General features: G+C 42.9%; 1 protein-coding gene across 1 annotated transcript in view; it reads right to left on the bottom strand.

The window, feature by feature from the left end:
- Positions 1–12,529, bottom strand: part of LOC116979173 (radixin-like) — a 97,149-nt gene extending 84,620 nt beyond the window's left edge. The window contains exon 1 of the mRNA XM_033030706.1: positions 12,212–12,529. Coding sequence (XP_032886597.1) covers positions 12,212–12,223 — 12 coding nt within the window. The 5' untranslated portion in view covers positions 12,224–12,529. The remainder of the gene's footprint in view (positions 1–12,211) is intronic.
- Between the last annotated feature and the right edge of the window lie 4,830 nt (positions 12,530–17,359).

Below are 17,359 nucleotides of genomic sequence, written 5' to 3' on the forward strand. Positions count from 1 at the left end.
CATCACTCACTCGACCTCCGCGCGGCCCACGCTTCCAGTTTAGTCGCGCTTGCCGCATGCTCGTGGGACAGGCCCTTAAATCTTTAAAGGTTGCTTCTTGCACTACAACCATTTATATCAGTGGTTCCCAACCTTTTTTTGGCCATGCCCCACCTAATCACCTCTAAAATCCTGATGCCCCCCCCCATGTGGTGATATATAATTCTTATCATTTAAAAAGTGAACTCCGTTTCAGCTGAAGAAGCTTAAAACGCCAATACCTTGGTTTAAACAAGCTTCAAAAGAACATGGCATCCATGAAAAAGAAAAATGAAATAAACAAAAGACAATTAAAGTTCTGAGCAAGAAATTACTAAAAAACTGTTAAAAAAAAAAAGAAAAATCAAATTGCCCCCCTTAAAAATAAAATTGCCCCCCTGTGGGGCGTACGCCCCACGTTGGGAACCACTGATTTATATCATTGAAATGAGGAAGAGTTCAAATGTTTGGTAAAATTATGTACAAGCTAAAGTCTACTGAGAAAGGAAGGTGAGAACCCAACTCTGAAAGCACCTAAATGCAAGTCAGACTGCATGGACATTGGACTCTCAGATGTTACGAGATATTATTATTTTATTTTTTAATCTCTTACCTTGTGATATTGATTCTAACGATGGAGAAGAAAAAAGGTGATAAAACAAGAGTTGTTAAAAACTGCTCCATTGCATCCTAAACATTTTTTTAAATTAAACATCAGTTCAGTTTTATTCTCGTTCACAATTAATGGAAACACCGTTTTAAAATCTTTAGCTCTCAAAAGAAACCTAGGATTGAAGTCACTTGACAGGAACGTCAATATACTGACTTTCATGAAAATCTATCAAGCTTTAAAACAGACCTTAAATTGGTCTCAACATGAACCTCACAAAAGGTTTTCAATCACCTTATTTGCACAGGATTTTAAGCTTGGAGATTTTAAATAAAAAGGCGCTACCAGCAATCAAATCTGTTTTCTGCAGTTCATTGATATTGTCATTAAAAAAAATTCCAGTATTTAAATATTTTCCTCCTTTAGAAGCAAAGTATCGAATTTGTTAATAAATTTCTCTCCCCCTTTCCTCCCATGTTATTCAGCTACCATACCTAATTTAAAATGGTTTCATATTCTTTAATGATACTTTATTATCACATGTACCTGGGTACAGCGAGATGCTTTGTTTTGCATACAACCCAGTAAAATCATACAGCAGACTTCACCAAGACAGTTCAAAAGTGTCACCACATTTTGGCGCCAACAAAGCTGCAAAGAGTCCACCGAAGAAACCCATCTACTGTCCGCCGTCGCACGTGGCAGCAGCCCCGCTCCCCACCTCCTGAGTCCCCCTTTGTTTTCCGCAGTCCCCCCCTCCCTCCCCCCCCACGTCCTAAGGGCATAAGGAATAGAAGTATAATTAGACCATTCGGCCCATGAAGTCTACTCCGCCATTCAATCATGGCTGATCCACCTCTCCCTCTTTTAAACATGTGATAATAAAGTATTTCATATGTGATTTATGCGCCTTATGTGAGCTGTTATGTTATGTTCTGTTATGTTGTCTGTTTATGATGTCTTGTTTTTTTCTTCTGTACAGCACTTTGGTCAACATTGGTTGTCTTAAAGTGCTTAACAAATAAAGTTGGATTGGATTGGATCCCTCCTAATCCATTCTCCCGACTTCTCCCGATAACCTCTGACACCTGTACTAATCAAGAATCTATTTATCTCTGCCCTAATATCCACTGACTTGGCCTCCACAGCCTTCTGTGGCAAAGAATTCCACAGATTCTGGTGGCGGCGCGACTCGTTGCAGCGGCTCCTACAGCCTGTCTGTCTTTTTTTATTTTTTGTCTAGTTAAATGTAGTGTTTGGTGTTTTTTAAATACTGGTTTTTAAATGTGTATATGTGGGGGGCGGGGGGGGGGGGAGGGGGGAAACCGTTTTAAAATCTCTTCCCTGTCCGGGAGACCCGACCTTTTCCCTGTCGGGTCTCCGTTGTCGTTGGGGCCTAGCACCGTGGAGCGGCCTCCAACCTGAACGACCCGGGGGCTCGGGAGACTGCGCTGCGGACTACTCACCATCGTGGGGCTGGCCGGCCTCGGAACGTGGGGAGCGGTGGTGACTCGCTGCTGCGACTCGACTCCTGGGGCTCGGAGGCTCCAGCAACGCAGCCGCAGGTCCGGTGGACTGGGACATCGGGAGCTCGCGGGTCCGGGGGGAGAGAGAGAGACCGCTTTGCGGAGCTCCCGCAACGCGACTTCTCCAGCCCGTGTCGCGGGGTTTGGAACGACCCGGAGCGGGGAAGTACATCACCCGGCACGGCTTCATGGCCGTGGGACATTACAGCGCCCGCCGGGGGCTCCAACTTCGAGACTTCTAGACCGGGAGCGGGGCCGTAAATCGCCCGGCACGGCCTAAAATGGCCGTGGGACTTATCATCGCCCGCCTGGGGCTTGGACATCGGGAGAGACATGGAGAGCAGGGGAGAGAAAGACTTTTGCCTTCCATCACAGTGGGTCACTGTGATGGATGTTTGTGTGAACTTAATTGTGTGTATGTCTGTAGGACATTGTTTTTGTTTGTATGGCTGTGGAAACAAAATTTTGTTTGAGTCTCACTGGGGCTCAAATGACAAATAAATTTGTATTGTAGATTCACCACTTCTGACTAAATAAATTTCTCCTCATCTCCTTCCTAATATAACGTCCTTTAATTCTGAGGCTATGACCTCTAGTCCTAGACTCTCCCACTATTGGAAACATCCTTTCATATCCTCTCAATCCAAGCCTTTCACTATTCTGTATGTTTCAAAGCCCCCCCTCATTCTTCTAAATGAGGGTCCCCTCCTTCATTCTTGACAGCCATCCAACTGTCCACAATATGAAAATCTACCCAGAACTCAAATGAAATGGAACCCTGTAATCAAGCATGTCATTCTGAAGAATTTTTGACTCAAGATCCCAGGACTACTTAATCTAGGACGTGCTGGTCTCACATGGGATAGCAAGGAATAGCAGACTGAATTCGAGAGTCAAGAGTGTTTTATTGTCATATGTCCCGAAACGGAACAATTAAAATCTTTCTTACAACAGCAAAGTAGAAATGTAAACATTGTACTCTAATGTGCATGGTTAGGCAAAGCATAACTTCTCTCAAATGTTATCTTTTAAAAGGCAAAGAGAAAAAAAAAAACTTAAAAGCAGTCTGTCATTGGTGTAGAAGGATGGAAAAAAAATGGGCCCTGACATGCATGTCTTAATATTCACATTCCTCAAAATTAAGATTACTACCACATACATACTTTGAAAAAAAATAATAATAATTCTACAGTTGATGAACTCTATTATAATTTTGGATGCCTAACACAAAGCTGCTATAATTTTGCCAACCTTAGTTTTAGTTGCAAGTCTGCTTTGGATACCAGGTACAAAGGATGCTCAGATGTGGGTGGCACAGTTATGGGGCCTCGGTCTCAACCTTACAGCTCCAGCAAACTGGGTTTTATTGTGACGTCCGGTTCTCTCTTTGTGGAATTTCTCCTTGCGATCACGTCAATTCCACCCACATCAAGGCTTGCAAATCTATTGACCACTGTAAATTGAGTGTAGGTGGGATGGGAAAATAGGGAGAACAAATTGTCGGAACATTTATGGGGCAGCTGGGATTCCTTTGTAAACTTGCAGAGACTCGGTTAGTTGAATGGGTGCTTTTCATATGGCAAGGAAATGAAAATATGTTCAAGTTAGCTGCCCTGCCACTCCATTAAATAACAGCTTAAGTAAATACATCTGCAGACAAATTACACCAGACAAGAAATTGAATTGTTAAGGAGCCTTTTGGAAGTTTCAAATGAAGTTACTTAATTAGTTAGCCTTGAGGATTCCAAGCACATACAAGTAAACATAGACGAAACATGCTCAGCAATATTAGTAATAATTGAGGTAAATGAATTTTATAAAGAACAATCTCAAAGGTTAAAACCATCATATGTCAACGTTAACTCAATGGTGTTTTTATCACAACCTTTGATTAGTTGGATCAACTTAAATGTGTCCATAAATGATAAAAGCATTTTTTTTTTTTTTCATTTTTTAAATAATATAAACTGAACGACTATAATGAACCATTTAATTGGTATTGCTTGTAGATCTTTAGTAAAATGCACAACCAGAAGAATAATATTCCAACAATGGTTTGGTTCAAATGTAATAAAGTTGGCCACCGGCACAAATATTGCCAAAGATTGGTCAGTGTTGAGAATGTAGCATCATGGATGATTGCATGTCTGGTTGTACATTAGCTGATGTGTCATGGTTACAAATTTTCATGAAGTACACAGAAGAGTAGGGAAAGCAAATGCAAGCCAACAATTCAAATGTAATTTCTCAAATATAATCACTCAATAAGAGACATTGTAGGAAGGAAATTGGTGTGTGATGTGGTCTAGCATCTTAACTGAAAAATAGAAAAGTATAGTCAGCAAAAGTCAACATTGTTTGGCTGCTGTCCAGTGCCACAAAATAATGCTGTCCAGTGCCACAATGAGAGAATGGAGCAGCTGGGCTTGTACACTCGGGAGTTTAGAAGGATGAGAGGATATCTCATTGAAACATATAAGATTGTTAAGGGCTTGGACACACTAGAGGCAGGAAACATGTTCCCGATGTTGGGGGTGTCCAGAACCAGGGGCCACAGTTTAAGAATACGGAGTAAGCCATTTAGAACGGAGACGAGGAAACACTTTTTCTCACAGAGAATTGTGAGTCTGTGGAATTCTCTGCCTCAGAGGGCGGTGGAGGCAGGTTCTCTGGATGCTGTCAAGAGAGAGCTAGATAGGGGTCTTAAAAATAGTGGAGTCAGGGGATGTGGGGAGAAGGCAGGAATGGAGTATTGATTGGGCCATGATCACATTGAATGGCAGTGCTGGCTCGAAGGGCCGAATGGCCTACTCCTGCACCTATTGTCCATTGTCTAAACCAATTCAAATTATCCATTCGACTTGACTGGGATTTGCATTATAATCTAAAGTGAAGGTAGACACAAAATGCTGGAGTAACTCAGCTGGACAGGCAGCATATCTGGAGAGAAGGAATGAGTGACGTTTTGGGTCGAGACCCTTCTTCAGACTGATGTCAGGGGAGTGGGCGGGACAGAGAGAGAATGTAGTCGGAGAGAGTGAGACTGGTGGGAGAACTGGGAAGGGAGAGGGGGATGCAGAGAGAGGGAAAGCAAGGGCTATTTGAAGTTAGTGTAATCTAAAGTGGGTCTGCACAGAGTAGTGTTATGGGTAGGAAGGAACTGCAGATGCTGGTTTACACTGAACATAGACACAAAACGCTGGAGAAAGTCAGCAGGACATCCCTGGAAAGAAGGAATGGGTGGTATTTCGGGTTGCAATATTTCGAGTTTGGTCTGAAGAAGTCTCGACCCGAAATGTCACCCATTCCTTCTCTCCAGTGATACTGCCTGGCCCGCTGAGTTACTCCAGCATTGTGTGTCTATCTTCAGTAGCGTACGAGTACAGTTCATTAAAATGGAGGGTAGCATTGAACCACATCATCAGGCAGAGAGCTTTAACACAAAGGTTTAGGTCAAAACTAAGACCACTATAAACCCTAAATTTATTGAAGGGTTATAAATCTTCAATATCAGATGACAGATACCTCAGTGTGTCGGAAGGAACTGCAGATGCTGATATATACCACAGATAAACACAAAATGCTGGAGTAACTCAGCAGGTCAGGTATCTCTAGAGAAAAGGGAATAGTTGACATTTTGGGTCAGAAGCCTTCTGCAGATTGCTGCAGTAGGATTCACAGAGGGGGAGCAGCGAGGGAGGGTGTTGCAGAACTCAGAGAAGATGAGAACTTCTTCAAAGTAGGCATAGCTTGAGGAGCTATCACAGTGAAACAGAGAAGGGGTGTAAAAGTGATCTGCAGATGCTGGTTTATACCAAAGACAAGACACAAAATGTTGGAGTAACAGTGGGTCAGGCGGCATCTTTGGAGAAAAGGAATAGGTGACAGAACCCTTTTTCACATCCTTATTGACAAATACTTTAGTTTGTGGATGCTATCTAAAGTTAACAGCAATTTATTCCCTGATTTTATCGGTAAACCGTACAGAGCACCTGCAGCAATCTTTAATCCCGCAATAAAGTCACATGGATTCTAACCAAGCCTCACCATATCAAGTGACACAACAAAAACTTCACTGATCTTTCATTTGTGTTCAAGTAATACATTGTACAGTTGAGTTACATTCCACCAGATCCTCTGAACTGGACGACCTCAGGATTATTGTTACGTATTTAATTGACAGTCGGTTTAGCAGATGAGGCCAAAATCAGTAAAATGCCAGAACTATGCCAGGAATTCCTACTCTAAATAAACATCTGATAACTCAAGCTGGGTTAGCATAGATAATAACAGGAGGACTACATCAACAAATTGACATTTACCCTTGATTAATACCAAGGTGGAGAAAGTAAAATGGGAGCAAAAAAAAGACAGCATCCAACTAATTATTCAATGCGTTTAAGAAGGAACTGCAGATGCTGGAAAATGTGCAGGAAGGTAGACAAAAATGCTGGAGAAACTCAGCGGGTGCAGCAGCATCTATGGAGCAAAGGAAATAGGCAAAGTTTTGGGCCGAAACCCTTCTTCAGACTGATTATTCAATGCATCCAACTAATTTTCAAACAAAATACGATGACAAAAAAAAAAATAGTACCTTCCAGTATTTATAGTTTAGGGATACGCTGCAGAAACAGGCCCCATCAGCCCGCTGAGTCTGCACCAAGCAGTGATCCCCGCACATTTACACTATCCCACACACTAGGGAGAGTTTACAATTACACCAAGCCAATTAACCTACAAACTTGAGTGTGGGAGAAAACCACAACGGTGACGGGGAGAACCTATAAACTCTGTACAGACATGTACCTGTAGTCAGGTTCGAACCCGGGTCTCTGGCGCTGTAAGGCAGCAACTCTACCTCTGTGTCGCTGCCTCAAAAGGCTGGCAGTATCATCAAAGACCCACACCATCCTGGCCACACACTCATCTCCCTGCTACCTTCAGGTAGAAGGTACAGGAGCCTGAAGACTGCAACAACCAGGTTCAGGAATAGCTACTTCCCCTCAGCCATCAGGCTATTAAACCTGGCTCGGACAAAACTCTGATTATTAGCAACCACTTTCTGTTATTTGCACTACCAGTTTATTTATTCATGTGTGTATATATTTATATCATGGTATATGGACACATTTATCTGTTTTGTAGTAAATGCCTACTATTTTCTGTGTGCTTAAGCAAAGCAAGAATTTCATTGTCCTATACAGGGACACATGACAATAACTCACTTGAACTTGCCTCCATGCTGCCCTAACACTTACTAGTACCACATGTAAATTCTATACAAGTGATGCAGGCACGTTATCACAAGTAATTCGAAACAAATGCCATTTCTAATCAAAGTCTTAAACTAGAAATGTTAATTTTGGTTAAAAATTGAATTGGTTTCCTCAGCCTGACCCGTTGAGAGATTCCAGTAGTTGCTAAATAATAATTTATTTCAGAATAAATACTCCAAGCATTCGAGGACCTGAGCAAGCAGTTTTAAGGCCACTTGTGAATGAGGAAAACAATCCCCTCTGTTGCAACTACCTCAAACGATAATCTTATGCCAATATCCCACTCGGATGATACCTTTCTACATTTCAGGTGCAAAATTAGAAGCTGGTGATAAACTGGTACTATAGCGTCCCAGTGTCTACAGTTTGCTGGGAATCTATCTACTAACTTTGCCTCGCCTGTATATATAAAAAAAACAGAATGCAGATTACGCATCACTCAGCTGTTTACAAAGGATATCAACTACTTTGTGATAATGGCAAGTGATGATATGGGAGACTCTAGGATGTCAGGCTTGCTATAGGTCTTTAAGAAGGAACTGCTGGAATATCAAAGGTAGACAAAAGTGCTGGAGAAACTCAGCGGGTGCAGCAGAAACCCTTTCGGAAGGGGTTCGACCCGAAACGTTGCCATTTCCTTCGCTCCATAGATGCTACTGCACCCGCTGAGTTCTCCAGCACTTTTGTCTAGCTATAGGTCTGCAAGATATTAAAAGTCTTAGTATCAATTCCACTACCCCAATCAATAGAAATGTAACAGAAATGGTGAAGCACTCAGACTCGACTATTTGTGCTGAGTGAGATCAGCTAAAACAGGAGCACCAAACTGGCCTGAGCAAACACTGCCACCCAGCCCACCTAAACCTACCTGATCTCCCGGTTGCTTAACTCTCCATCCCATTCCCACCCTGATCTTTCTGTCCTGGGCCTCCTCCATTGGTAGAGCGAGGCCTAGCACAAATTGGAGGAACAGCATTTCTTATTTCACATGGGCAGCTTACATCCCAGCTGTATGAATATTGACTTCTCTAACTTCAAGTAATCCATGCTCTCCCTCTCTCCCCATTCCTCCCCCCCCCCCCCCCAGTTCTGCAACCAATCTGACTGTCCCACTGGTTTAATTTTACCTCTGTATGCTTCTTCTTGCCTTCTCCTAGCTAACAATGGTCTACTCTACATTTTCCTTGACCATCATCCCCTTTGACTGTTAGCTTTCACACCTTACACTTCCTTATCTCTGTGCCACCCTCTCCTCGGACTCTCAATCTGAAGAAGGGTCTCGACCCAAAATGTCACACATTTATTCTATCTAGAGATGCTGCCTGTCCCGCTGAATTACTCCAGCATTTGCATCTATCAAGCAACAGGAATTGGGAGGAAATAGCAGTACGTACGCCCCCTACTCGCAAGGTCTTCTTTTTTAGCAGATGTATGATTTATACCACTCCCAGAACTAATTTGTATTTCCTCACCTCAGGTTTAAGAGCCTGCTGAGAGGAAATGATGGAAATCTGTTCTGGTGCAACAAGTGTTGTGTAGCATTAGCTTGTGTAAAATGACTGACTGACAAGCTGCATTTTCAAGAGTGTTGACTGAAAACAGGGCACAGAATGGCATGGTAATATGTGGTTCTGGAAACTATCGGCAGTTCAGGGTCTTGGTGAGACCACACCTGGAGTATTGCGTACAGTTTTGGTCTCCAAATCTGAGGAAGGACATTATTGCCATAGAGGAGTGCAGAGAAGGTTCACCAGACTGATTCCTGGGATGTCAGGACTGTCTATGAAGAAAGACTGGATAGACTTGGTTATACTCTCTAGAATTTAGGGAGATTGAGAGGGGATCTTATAGAAACTTACAAATCTTAAGGGGTTGGACAGGCTAGATGCAGGAAGATTAGGGAGATGAGAATAACTTTTTTCACACAGAGAGTGGTGAATCTCTGGAAACTCCCTGCCACAGAGGGTAGTCGAGGCCAGTTCATTGGCTATATTTAAGAGGGAGTTAGATGTGGCCCTTGTGGCTAAGGGGATCAGAGGGTATGGAGAGAAGGCAGGTACGGGATACTGAGTTGGATGATCAGCCATGATCATATTGAATGGCGGTGCAGGCTCGAAGGGCCGAATGGCCTACCTCCTGCACCTAATTCTATGTTTCTATGTTCTTGGAACAGAGGTATTGGGAAAGAACTGAAAATAGGGCCACCGAGCTTCAAGATTACCAATTCTAAATGTTATCACAGTGGTCAGCAACTTTACAGTTTGTACTTTGGGTGTGTCACTGAAAGTAAAGAAAGAATTTACCACTCATTGCTGAACATGGAATCCGTTCAACATGTTGGTGGGAGAGAATTCAAATTTTGCAAAGCAAAAGGTGGTGGATATCATCCAATCATGAAATAGGACCTCCCTTTGCAAAGCATGTTTTAAAATAACCAATGTATCCTAACAGTGTTGGGAAAAACCTCAAGATGACAGATAAAAGCCAAATGACAAGTCTGCAGTCAATGTCCTGTCACCCACTACCATTTCCTATATTCCCCACTGCAAAAGACAAAAAGATTGCCCTCATAGTCATACTATGTACAATGCAATTCAAACCTTCCTCAGTCCTGCACTCATCCAATTAATATTTTTTAAAATGTAACAAAAACAATGCCATGTCCTTTGGGACAATATTAAAGAATCAATCAAAAGAGTAGTTGATCAAAACAGTATACTTCAATGGCAATCACAAAGATTCATGGAAAAGTGCTCAACTGGCCTGTTGCCCAGCCGTTTATGATGCTACATTTGGCTACCAACTAGCTTCAGCTATCCACACTCAAATGAGAGATTTACACAAGTCTGGCTGCTTGGGTATTTCGACCATGAATCAGCACCTTCGGGAAGGATACGGAAGAGGCCCATCAACTTTTAAACAAATGAGTCGGCGGGGTGGGGACGAGGAGAGTGCTACATTTCCTGACAGGGAGACAGGTAGTGATGGAAATGGTAAGCAAATTCTCGGGCAGACGAGTATTATAGTTGATGCCAACAACCAGTTCTTAAGAGAACTGCAACTTTGTTGCGACATGGGTTAAAATGTTAGCAACATTTCCCTTCTATCATCAGAGTTAAAGTTATGGAGCCAAATGATAGACATGCCAACTGAAAATACATAAAGCCACTTTGTTAATTTACAATCGTTAAAGTAGCAGGTTTTTTTAAATTTCCTTTCGATATTGCACTTTTAATTGGCACCCCAATGAAAGCATGGTGATCGCGCGGATCTATAATTAAAACAGGGACACAACCTAACTTAGTAAGTTACATCACTTCAAATTAACTTGTCGAACTTCACCTTATTTAGTCGGAAACAGTTCATAAGTAGTACACGTTGCCAATATTAACCAAAAAGTTGAAGTGAGGGAGAATGGGTGGATCACAAGAAACTGCCCTGTTGCAATGAAGCGGGGACTTGAGTAAACGCGAGTGGCCAAGGGTGGGGAGAATGATTATACCAAAGTTAGACTCAGATAAAACAGACCCATTGTCCCGAGGCTGTGACCCCAGAGCAGTCCGAATGCCAAATAAGGTTCTTCCATTACCCACCAGACTACTGTTAGGAAAGAATCCCGTACATGACGCATTGCAGGAAGCTTTGAGTCATTTGAGTTCCGTTATAAGTTGGACAACGGCCAAAGTGTAGAATTAAGAGCTTTGTTAAAATATTAATACACTTCCCAAAGCAAAAGGAAACTGCAGTTAAAAACTTGCACTAATCACCACAAATGTAAAATTAGCTCGACTCAATGCAAACTTTTTTTTTTTTTTAAAGAATGAGGGCTGTTACAAGTCGTGCCAGTCGATTTGGTAGAAGCAGGGAGAATGTATGTAGAACGAGCTTGAGAAGAAATAACACGCTCGGCCGCTTCCCGCCACTGCACGGCAGCGCTGCCCATCGCGGTCTCGCCGTGGACACAGCGGAGGGAGGGACGGAGGGAGGGAGAGAGGGAGGGAGGGCGGCCCGAAACCCGGCCCGCATCGCTGCCTCACGGCCAAATACAGCGGCCCGAAGCCCGGCCCGTATCGCTGCCTCTCGGCCAAATACACCAGCCTTCACAGTTAATAACGACGGCGGAAAAAGGTCTGTGCGAGTGAGAAAGGGTGGGAGAGCAGAGGAGCGAGGGGAGAGAGAACAAGGGAGAGCAAAGGAGAGGTAGAATAAGAGAGAACAAGGGAGAGCAAAGGAGAGGTAGAATAAGAGAGAGGGAGAAAGAGAGCGAGAAGGGGAGAGGGGTAGAGAGAGAAAAGTGGGGGAGTGGAGGTGTGGGGAGAAGAGGTGTGAGGGAGAGTGAGGTGTGAGGGGAGTGAGGTGTGAGGGAGAGTGAGGAGAGAGGGAGAGTGAGGAGAGAGGGAGAGTGAGGAGGAGAGTGAGGAGAGAGGGAGAGTGAGGAGAGAGGAGAGTGAGAGAGAGGGAGAGTGAGGAGAGAGGAGAGTGAGGAGAGAGGGAGAGTGAGAGTGAGGAGAGTGAGGAGAGAGGGAGAGAAAGAGAGAGAAATGTGGGGAGAAGCGAGGGGGATGAGAGGTGGAGCAAGTAAATGGAAAGGAAGGAGGGGGAGGGGGGGGGTAGAACAAGAGAAGAAACTTGCAATAAAATAGCAAAGATCTAAGCTCACAAATGCAAAGCCTCCATAAAGATTACACTCCGATAACGCTCACTTTAGCCAAACTAACATTCAACCATACGCAAGGCAGCGCACACCCATGTCACGTCTATACAAATGGTTGCCTTCTTACCGTTTTGGGCATTTTGTATTAATGTACTCCCAGGCCAGGTCCAACCGAGACTTATTTTTTTTTTCCTCTTTTCTACAAATCGCCGCTTTTTTTTGGTTGTTGCTTAAAGCCAGATGTTCGCTCCGCCCATCGGCTGCTCGCCGCTCTGCCGAATGCAAAATCACCACAAACCGGATCAATTACACGTTCTCGGACGCAGCAGACAGTTAGGAAAAAAGGACCTGGAGCGGCGTTAAACCACACGCTGAGAACGGTCGCTACTTAAATTTAGCATGAAGCACAAGTCCAACTTCTGCTAACGGAACGTGAATGTCTGAATGTGACACCACACCCAGGAAAACGTTCACATTTTAAGCAATGGGGAAACAGACCCCGCCTCGCTGTTGCAACAGGCGCTGCTGGTAGCAATACCGAGTAGCCTCGATCATTTCTCTTACTGGTGAACAATCAAAGAATATCTTAGGTGTCTCTGTAAACTAAATATTCTTTAAGTATACAGGAGAGTGTGAAAGTATGATTCATCTAGGCCAATCAACACATTTAAAGGAAGGCTAAAGTACTTTTAAGAAGTAGATGTACAATATCCTCGAGGTACGACTAATAATTTTATTTATGGAGCTAAAAGGATACATTTATTGTTCCCAAATGTTTAGGCCCAGTCTGAGGCAGAAACTCTGTGACTAGCAGGTCTTTCCCCTGGATCGTTATTTGTCCAAAAAAATGTGTAAACTGTCAGAAATGACAGAAACTGACCAAAATCAAGTCTCACTCGCACTTTTGAGGCTCAATCAGCCAACTGTTAATATGCAGGGGACCATTTGAGACATCATCTAAATGCATAGCTCAAACACTTAGTAATATTTAGTGGGTATACTCACTTTAGAAATTTAGTGAGGAATCGATCGGGTAGATGCATAGAGTCTGTTGCCCAGAGTAGGTGAATCAAGGCCCAGAGGACATCGGTTTAAGATGAAGGGGAAAAGATTTAATAGGAATTTGAGGGGTAACTTTTTCACACAAAGAGTGGTGGGTGTATGGAATAAGCTGCCAGAGGTAGTTGAGGCAGGAACTATCCCAACATTTAAGAAGCAGTTAGACAGGTACATGGATAGACGGCTTTGTAGGGATATGGACAAAAAGCAGGCCGGTGAGACTAGTGTAGCTGGGACATGTTGGCCACTGTGGGTGAGTTGGGCCGACTAGTATTGAACAGGGTTGCAAAATAATCTGTTTAAAGATTATTTCAAGAGTGTTTTATTGTCATATGCACTGGAACAGAAGAGTAAAATTATTATTTACAGTGAGAGCGTTTGAATGAGAGTTGAGGACCAGAGGGCACTGCCTCAGAATAAAAGGAGACGAGGAGGAATTTCTTTAGTCAGAGGGTGGTTACTCTGTGGAATTCATTGCCACATGCGGCTGTGGAGGCAAAGTCATTGGGTATTTTTAAAGCAGAGATTGACAGGTTCTTGATTAGTAAGGGTGTCAAAGGTTACAGAGGGAAGGCAGCAGAATGGAAAAGGGAGATTAGCCATGATTGAATGACAGAGTAGACCAGATGGGCCAAATGGCCTAATTCTGCTCTTATGACTTATGACCAACAGGTTTGTACTCAATAGATAATATTATAAACAAAAGAAAAGTTAAATAATCTCTTGTGGAGTTTGAACGTTCCTCCTGTGACCACAGGGGTTTCCTATATCCCAAAGACGTGTCTTTGAAAGTAGTAAGTAAGTAAGTAAATTTTATTTATATAGCACGTTTAAATCAACTCGCGTTGAAACCAAAGTGTTTTACATAAAAGAAATAATAAAAAGAAATAATAAAGTTTCCGTACATCCATAGAAAAATTAAAAATCAGAAAAATGACACAACACATTATAGAATTCAACAAGAACGTCCCCCCCACAACAGAATCAAAATTTTCCACTGTGGGGAAAGGCATCAAAAGGTTCAGTCCTCTTCCCCTGTGAAACACCCGAGGTCGGGGCCTATTTGTGGCCTCCGCAGCCAGTCCGATGTTTTCAGGCCCTCTTTGCCGGAAAGCTGGAACTTCGGCGTCGGGTAAACACTCCTCAACACTCCTCTGCAATTTCGCCTCTATGGATACGGTATGGGAGAGAAAGTGCGATAAGATAAAATAGTGTTAACTGGTGATCGATGATCATCGTGGACTCAATGGGCCGAGGGCCTGTTTCCACGCTGTATTTCTAAACTGTAGATGGAGCATTAGACTATGGTAATGGGATCAGGAGGGAAAGTGGAATTGAATCCAAGGTGAAACCAGCCATGATGTTGAATGGTGGAATGAGACAAATAATATACAACCACTGCTGTTCTTTTGTAAGGCCAAAATTACTTGGCCCAAATATGATTCCTTGAGATTAAAATCAGGACTCCAGGTCTGAAGAAGGGTCATGACCTGAAACATCACCCATTCCTTCTCTCCATAGATGCTGCCAGTCCCGCTGAGTTAATCCAGTTTTTTGTTTCTATCTCCTTTAATTCAATGTGTTTGTAGCTTTTCAATAAAATAGCGGAAATTATACCATAGATAGAAAAATGTACTTCAGTAAGGTCAAAGTTTTCAACTTTCATTTTGACCCAGGTAGCAGTCTCCATTCAATAAGAAGAAATGGTTTTAAGCCCCACATCAAAGCTCGGGGCAACACACAATTGGTTCAATGGAAGTTTATTGTCACATGTACAGTGAACATATACAGTGAAATTTTCACACAATTCAGTAAAAGTTTTACTGTACATAAGCACAATCATACTTAAGTACAAGAGTGTAAAATACTCTCGGCAACTTGGACCAGCGTCCCCATCGAGTCTCAGCTCTGCATTTGGCATTATAATTATTGGATGTTCTACTCTGCAGATGAAATATCAAACTTAGATCTTGTTTGGCTCTCAGGTGAAAAGTGCTGTTGAAAAGCGAAGGGTGCTTCCCCCAATAATGTGGCTAATATTTGAACCTGCCCAAAAATTCAGGTCCACCACTGATTTCCCGGCACCCTTGGCTCCTGAACCTTGCCATATTATCCATTTTACTGGACCCACAGAGGTCATGGCCTGGGAGGTGGGAGGGTGTTGAGACACTGCCCCATAGTCGGGCTTGTTCCGGGGGGGGGGGGGGGGGCAAATTCAACCCACCGATTAGCTGTGGAAGTCCCACTCCGAGCAGAATAAGTCCCAATGAGACCCAAATTAGCTGCGGAAGTCCCATGCCCCAATGAGATCGAGATCAGACACCCACGTTCCTAGGCATCACATTTGGGGGGGGGGGGGGGGGGTGATTTCAAGTGTTCTCTCGAATTTTATCCACATTAAAAGAGGTGCCAGAACACCATTTGCCAGTAAAGCGGTTACAAAACTGAATACTATTTCACCTCTATTATTAGTCAATTGTTTTGTGCAGATACTGCCAGGTTTGGCCATGTATCAATGGTCATTTAATTCAAAAGCATTTAATTGGGTGCAAAGTACCTCAGCACATCCGGAGGACATTGTGTCGAAACACTGCAAGTTCTTTATGTATTCTTTACAAATAGGGTTAGGATATGGAAATTAGTAATAGGCTGTTCACGAGTATTGCCAAAATAAGTGTCAGCACGATGGCAGAAACCTGGGTTCAATTCGACTACGGGTGCTGTCTGTACAGAGTTTGTACATTCTCTCCTGCATGGGTTTTCTCCGTGAGCTCCGGTTTTATTCTACACTCCAAAGACGTACAGGTTTGTAGGCTAATTGGCTTGGTATATTTGTGACGTGCCCCTAGTGTGTGTAGGATAGTGTTAGTGTACAGAAATCGCTGGTTGCCATGGATCTGGTGGACCTGTTTCTGCACTATATCTCTAAAGTAAACTAAACTAAATAGTCATTACTCCAACCCAAGGTGGTCACAACCATTGTTGGCATCGTTAACAATTCATGGCACGGTTGTATAAAAGCCTTTACTATAATCTCATCTGGTTTCAGATGCAGGTGAGGACCCAGAGTCTGTGTCAGATTACTGACTTAATTCTACCTTGTGGGTGACTGAGTCAAAGCAAGTTTCTTGTGTTGTGAATGTGGAGAATTACATTGTTTGGGTTATTGTGACCGGAACTGCATATAATCACCATGGCACCAAGACTATAAACTGGACCATACTTTTAGAATTGCAAACTGATTTCCATGAAAATTGAATACAAAGTTTGTTTTCTAATTTGGAATCGAGGGCAAGAAAATTATTTTTCATCTGATATGCAAATACTCATTCAGGTGTTGGAGATTAAATCACCGCAGTGAATTTAACTGAATGTCCAGCTACCATGATGTCTGAGGCCTGGCTGGAGCTATAATACTCTCTGCAAACTGGGACATTGGGTCTTTTGATATATCCATGTTTCTTCTCAAGCAATCCCCAATTTGCATTACTCAATCATTCACCCAAGGCCCAAATTTTATAATGCATAAATTCATAAGATTTAGGAGCAGAATTGGGCCATTTGGCCCATCAATCTACGCCATTCAATCATGGCTGAACTATCTTTTCCTCTCAACACAATTCCCCAGCCTTCTCTCCATAACCCCTGACACCCGTACTAATCAAGAATCTATCTATCTCTGATTTAAAATATCCATTGACGGCCTCCGCAGACTTTTTGGCAAATAATTCCACAGATTCACCACCTTCTGACTATAGAAATGTCTCCTTATCTCCTTCCTAAAAGAGAGTCCTTTAATTCTAAGGCTATGACCTCGAGTCTTAGACTCTCCCACTAGTGGAAACATCCTCCACATCCACTCCAAATGTGGCCATACCAGCACCTTATAGAACCTCAGTCCGACTAAACCCTAATATGGGGCATTCTTGAGAAATCCATGCAATCAGGAGGTCTTCCTCATGTCCTGAGATTGCACTGGTCTGCTGAACTGCCACAGTCAACAGCAAAGTCAATGCATCAAAATAACATTAGTAATAGTTTGTTTAACAAGGCTCATGACTCAATATGTGTACCTGGGCCCTTACACTCAATTGCAGAGACTTAAACCCACCAGCCAAGTTATTCACGGCACTAATGTCTTGGTCTTTTGATTTCTGCCAAATATATTAAAACACAAAGTACTTGTGCTATAACACCAGGAGTAACGCTCAACCAA

The sequence above is a fragment of the Amblyraja radiata genome, chromosome 12 (genome assembly GCF_010909765.2).
Source record: "Amblyraja radiata isolate CabotCenter1 chromosome 12, sAmbRad1.1.pri, whole genome shotgun sequence".
Taxonomy (NCBI): Eukaryota; Metazoa; Chordata; class Chondrichthyes; order Rajiformes; family Rajidae; genus Amblyraja; species Amblyraja radiata.